General features: G+C 47.9%; 1 protein-coding gene across 1 annotated transcript; it reads left to right on the top strand.

Moving 5' to 3' along the window:
• Positions 1–1105: 1105 nt before the first annotated feature.
• LOC118528690 (regakine-1-like) lies at positions 1106–6011 on the top strand. Its single transcript, XM_036081202.2, has 3 exons — positions 1106–1260; positions 5119–5239; positions 5599–6011. Exons 1-3 carry the CDS (start codon positions 1191–1193, stop codon positions 5690–5692), a joined length of 285 nt encoding a protein of 94 aa, XP_035937095.1. The 5' UTR covers positions 1106–1190; the 3' UTR covers positions 5693–6011.
• The last annotated feature ends 204 nt before the right edge of the window (positions 6012–6215 follow it).

Raw genomic sequence — 6215 nt, 5'->3', positions numbered from 1 at the left:
AGTTCCAGTTTTGCAAGATAAAAAAAGTTCTGTGCTTGGATGGTGGTAATGATTGCACAATATATGGATGTACCTAATACCACTGAACTGCACACTTAAAAATGTTTACAAGGGCAAATGTTATGTTATATATATTTTACCACAATAAAAAAAAATTGGAAAAAAAACCCCACAGGTGCTTAATCTGATTTTGGTGGGAGTAGAGGTGGGGGACAGCCACATCTGTCTGACCTCTCAGTGGGGTGACCAAATCATCCCTGTGTTAACACTGAAGGTCCCACATCCCAGGACCACCCCTCGTCCCAGGCAAACCAGGATGATTGGCCACTCTATCTCCTAGTCCCAGGCGGACCACTGTGGTGTTCCTGTGCAGGGCCCCTGCAGGACAAACTCAAGGGTGTCGAGATACAATTGTATTCTATGGGATACATTGCCCTGTCCCCAGCTCCCCCAGCTTGAGCCAGAAGGAAATCATCCCTCAGCCTCAGTCCTGGAGGCAGCCCTGGCTGAGCAGAGAGCCTTGTACACCTTCCTTGGTTGCTGAGGATCCGCTCAAGCTCCCTGTGCTGGGCAGAGGGCAGGGCCTCCAGCTCACCCTAGGTGAGGCGTTTCAGTCCAATCCTGGCTGGTGAGGCCCAGCCACCCCAGAATCCCCTCCAAATCCAGCACCCCACTCCCAGTCCCCATCAGGCTTGAGTCCAGGCCTGGTGCTGGAGGTAGACAGAGCACAGGGCCCCCACATCCTCATCCTGGTGGGTCCTAGAATCCCTGAGCCTGAGACAGTTGCCTGGGCCTTTGGACTCATGGTCCACATGGGCTCACCCCCAAGGAGGCTTCACCAGGCTCCCTGGGGAGGAACAGAAAAGGAGGGCAATTTCTCCCCCAAAGCCCTTCGCCTCTGGCCTTCCCCTACCACCACCCTCAAGATGCAAGCCAAATGTGAATTCTGGGATCATTCTCTGTCTTCTACATCTCTTTGAATAAACTGACTCAGTTCTCATATTTTAGATATGTCACCAGTCACAGTTCCAAAGAAACAAAACTCCCATGCAATCTTGGATTTTTCTATCTCGTGACTTCCTCATCAGCAACCTCTTATAAAGGAAGGTCGGAGCCCAGGTTTCAAGAGTCAGGGAACCCAGGAGTCTTCAGCCCCATCCTGTTCCTGCAGCTGGTCAGCCGCCAGAAGGATGAAGGTGATCCTGGCTACCCTGGCCTTCCTCCTCATTCTTGCTGTCCTCTACACTGAGGCCAATGAAGGTGAGGCCTGTTACTCTTATTCTTCTGAACAGAGATGGTACAGTGGCTGGAAGCAGGGGGCTGCAGGGAGATGGGGGTGGTCCAGAATAGGCTGCAAAACAGACAGCATCTTTACCAAGGGTCTCTCCCCGTTCCTGGTTGGGACTCATTTCTGCCTCCTTTGGGGAGAGAAAATCCTGCCTCTGAATGCAGCCTCCCTGGCCCTGGGGTACCTAGCAGAGAGAAGCTGACCCAGCACCCTCTGGGCTCCTTGCTTAGCGCCCTCTCGCAGACATACAGGAGCCCTCGCATAGGCATGGGCTGGGACAAAGGAATCTGCAAAGGCTCAGACTGTCTTTGTGGCTTAGATGGAGTTTTACATGTTGATTGGTTGCCAACATTTAAAAATCTGTATTTCTTGTTTCTTTTGCAACTATGGAAGACCAAGCAGACAGGAGCCCAAGTTCCCACAAGCTTTCACTGAGACTGAAGTGGTGGGGGCCGTCCCTTTAGACAGGGGGTGCGCTCCCAGGTCTTAGGGCCCCCCACTGCCAGGACCACGTGCACCCTATCTGCCTGTCTGCCTGGCTTGTGGGGGCATTGAGCCTGAGACCCCAATAGCAGCCTTGCCCCTCTCCGTTTAAGGTTTGTCTAGTATGTCCATGGCATACCGCTGCTCCTGGCATGTAGTAAGCTCCTAATAAATATATGCGGGCTACTCCAACAGCAGGTGACTGAGAAAGGCAGGGCTAGACCCCAGCTGTCCTGACCCCCAGCTCACTGCCCTTTCCGCCCTAAACAGGCATGGTTCCTCTCTGCAGGGGGCGGGAACCAGAGGAGAAGGTGGCACAGTGGGACCCTGGGGCGGCGGCAGGGGCCGGAGGGAGATTTCCCAGGAAACTATTCTCCGGAGCTGTATTTCAACCAAAATCAGAGACAGAAATACACTCAATCCTAGCACTCTGATCCGGCATCCCTGCTAGTCCAAGGAATGATGGCCGGTTTTCCAGGAACTGTGACGGCACCTAGCTATAGAGCTCCCTCCCTAATGCTTCCTGGTGATTCCCGTGATCATCGCGGGGCTTCTCATCTGCAGATGGGGGAAGGGATACTTTCTCAAAAGGCTGGCGTGAGGAATGGAGATCAGCCATGTCAGGAACTAAGCCACACACCAGGCCTATGGTAGAGACTCAGTCAATGGAAGCTTCTTTTTTTTCTTCTTCAGAGAACAGCAACCCAGAATGGAGAAATAACTGGCTTTACAGTCAGGGAGACATAGATTCAAGTTGAATTCATTCATTCATTCAACAAATATATATTAAAAGCCTACTCCTGCCACCCTTTCAGTAAACACGCTGGGCTACAGTGAGGGACAGAGGCAGACACTGTCTCTACTCCTAGCGAGCCTCATTCTAGAAGCTCTGCACTGGTCAGCTTGTGGACCTTCCTTGTCTCTTTCAGGCCTCCTGAGCCTCAGGTTCTCCGTCTGTTACACAGGGGTAAGGAGGCCCTGACTTCAACAGTCATCAGTATATAAATCAATACACAGTCCTTGCCCCATGTCCTTTTTTTAAGGAGACAGGTTTGGAAAGGGTGGGTGTCCTGTCCGGAGTCACATAGCTTTCAGGAACAGAGACAAGGACAAGTGTAGCTTTCATGCTTTGTAGCCAAGGCTCTGCTCCTTATAACATCGCAAACCTCCCCCTTCTATCATTTTCTTGAGACCCGTGAAGGAGGACCCTCTCCTATAGAGGGGGCCAGTCCTGCCCTGCTGTAGCCCACCCTGGACATCCCCTAGCAAGTCCATGCGGCAACTCCTTCTCAGCATGTCAGGAAACTATGTTTTTCCAAATCCCAAGTCCTAAGAAAACTCAGTTGAGAAACTGGGAATATGTGGAAAATTCTTGCAAGAATTAAAGCTTAACAATCCATATGGAGGTGTTACTGATTTAAAGGAATCCACTGACATGTAGAGCAAAAGCAGGAAACACGTGACACGTGGGATGTAACGTTAAGATCAGCATTTCCGGAAACCGGGACAGGAGCACGCAGGGGGGAAGTGACCAGGACCTGACAGCTTGGAGCTGTAGCCATGTCACAAGTATGAGTCCATGGCCCTGTCTGCTGCTGAGTGTTTACCTTGTACACTTAGCATAAATCATGTAAGTGGTGTATCGAGGAACAAGTTTTAAAAGCAAAATACGTCCTTCAATGGGCCATTTCAACTGTGATTCCTGCTAGGAGATGTGAATATTCTGTTATTTGAACAATAATGTTCATGGATGTTGCCCAGTGTTTGAATAATTGTTACAGGGCTCTAGTTCTTTATAAATGCTTTTGCAGAAGAAATACAAAGAGAAAATGTGTAAATGTTGTAGACTACTGGGACGTGACACCAGAAACGTTTGCTAATTCGTACATAAAATCTAAATTAACAAAAGCAATATTGACTTGAATGGAAAAACTAGTCAGTACAAGAAGACAAGATACTCCCATTGATAAAAAAGGAAAAAAGCTTGTATGAAAGATTATAGATTCTAACACCCAACTGGAAGATGCACTTGGACACAGTTTGAACGATTTGGCCAACAGCAATGCAAAAATGGAAAAAATGTTTCTACATTTGCAATATTTGTTACAACACAAAGATAAAGACTACAAATAGGGCAATTAATGCTTTCTGTATTTTAAAAATTCATTTTTGAATGATAAATTTTAAATATTTTAAATATTAAACAACTGTAGTATTTTTTTCTACTTTTTAAATAATTTTTCTTGACCATTTATTTTGTATCAATGTTCCCTTTTTTCCATATTTTCTGTTATCGACTGTATCTGCCAGAGAACATTCCACATGTTATTGAGTATATAATCTTGTCATAACACTTAGAGACCATTTATTACCTTACCTTTTTTTTTTGTTTTTTACAGAAAACCTCTGAAACTTTCAGTACAACCCTATCACAGAAAAGCAATTCATTGTTTAGCATATGGTCATGAATTATTATTTAGAAACATGAAAATAAAGTGTTATGGAAAATATACAGTACACCTAAAACAAATACAATGTTATATTGTCAATTACATCTCAATTCTTTTTTTATTTTTTATTTTTATTTGTTTATTTTTAAAGATTTTATTTATTTATTTGACAGAGAGAGACACAGTGAGAAAGGGAACACAAGCAGGGGGAATGGGAGAGGGAGAAGCAGACTCCCCACGGAGCAGGGAGCCCGATGCGGGGCTCAATCCCAGGACCCTGGGATCATGACCTGAGCCGAAGGCAGATGCTTAACGACTGAGCCATCCAGGCGCCCCCTCAATTCTTTTTTTTAATGTTATTTTATTATGTTATGTTAATCACCATACATTATATCATTAGTTTTTGATGAATCATGGAACACTACATCTCAATTCTTAAAAAGAAAACGGAATAATTTATGAGTTAAGAATTCCCAGGAATTCTGATTTCTTATTCCCAAATCCTGCAGACTGTCAGAAATTTGAAACACTTCAACCGGGAGTCACACCCCAGCCCTAGGGAAGGGTCAGAGAGAAGTCAGGAGGGGCCAGCCGTGGGCAGGGAAGAGAGGTTTTAGAGGAGGATAATTTTTTTTAAGTCATCTCTACACCCAACGTGGGGCTCAAACTCACGACCCTGAGATCAAGAGTCACATGCCCTACTGGCCGAGCCAACCAGGGGCCCCTAGACAAGGATAATTTAAGAAGGAGAGGAGGACGAGCTGCAAGAAGCCAGGCCTTACTCCCTCCGAGGTGCTCTGGTCTGGTCTCCTCCTCTGATGCTCTGGGCAATAGAGATACAGGTCTACGCTTCTTTGTGGAAAAGCTTTCATCATCACATGGCCCCCTACCTTGCAGAACCAGTTAATAAATTAACCCCCGGTCCGTGCTGTTTTACCTACATCTCACGGAAGGTCCCACTCCGGTTTGTGAAAGGTTATGACAGGACCAGTGACCAGTGCCCCATCCCAGGGGTCATGTAAGTTCGGCCATGCTCGGGGCGGAAGGGGGTGTAAATATGAGAACCAGGAGGGCCTGGGAGAAGGAAGCAGAGGGGTGGGACTAGCTAGGAAGTGGGGGGAGCACAGGAAGAACCAGCTGAGCAGCACCCTGGGGACTTCCCAGCCTGAGCTTGGCCTCCAGGGAGGTAATGGGAGCTGGTGGTAGGGTCTTCACGGACTCCTTGGGGAGCAACAGAGAGTGGAGTGTCCTTCTCTGTGTGAAGGGGCCACGTCCAGCAGAGAGAGAGGTGGGGAAGCTCAAGCTGGGTAGAGAAGGAGCTGGGCTCCTCTCTGCCTGCTGACTCAATTTGCCCTCTTTCTCTTTCTTGTTCCACAGCTTCCTTACCCGACAGGGCCGACAGATCTGCGCCAACCCCAGTGTTGCCTGGGTGCAGGAGTACATCAGACACCTAGACCACGTGTCTAAGTGATCTGGGAGCACTGGGGCCCGTATGGCTGAGGGACTTTGAGGAGACGCCACAGAGCCCCCTCCCCTCCCCAACTCTCTCAGCCCCAGAAGGTCCCTGGGAGTTGTCCTGGCCCAAATTGAAACTCTTTCTTGCTTTTCTGTGCTCCCATTCTCTGATGAATCCTGCTCTTTCCTGAAGCTTTGCTTTGACACTGCCCTCTGGGACCTGAGGACACTGTGGCCCCCAGACAGCATCTGTCTCCCCTTTGCAGGCAGCCAGTTGTTGAAATAAAGCCATGCCCCAGAAAGGAAACTGGGTGGTTTGAACTGGTTCTCTCACAGACAGCTGGTTATGTCTTTTCTTTTATAGACACTTCTACGGTATTAACTATGTATCAGGTGCTGTTCTAGACTCTTCCGTATGAACCAATTTACATAGTGGGATGATGGGGGCAGAGTTAGAATCAGGAGTACCGAACACAAGCGACCGCTCTTTCGGGGCCTTATATCAGGGGAACAGCGTGAAAATCCAGACAAACTGTTCG

Source organism: Halichoerus grypus, chromosome 2 (assembly GCF_964656455.1).
Source record: "Halichoerus grypus chromosome 2, mHalGry1.hap1.1, whole genome shotgun sequence".
NCBI lineage: Eukaryota > Metazoa > Chordata > Mammalia > Carnivora > Phocidae > Halichoerus > Halichoerus grypus.
The sequence above is the reverse complement of the archived record's forward strand: the minus strand, read 5'-3'. Positions and strand labels throughout refer to the sequence as shown.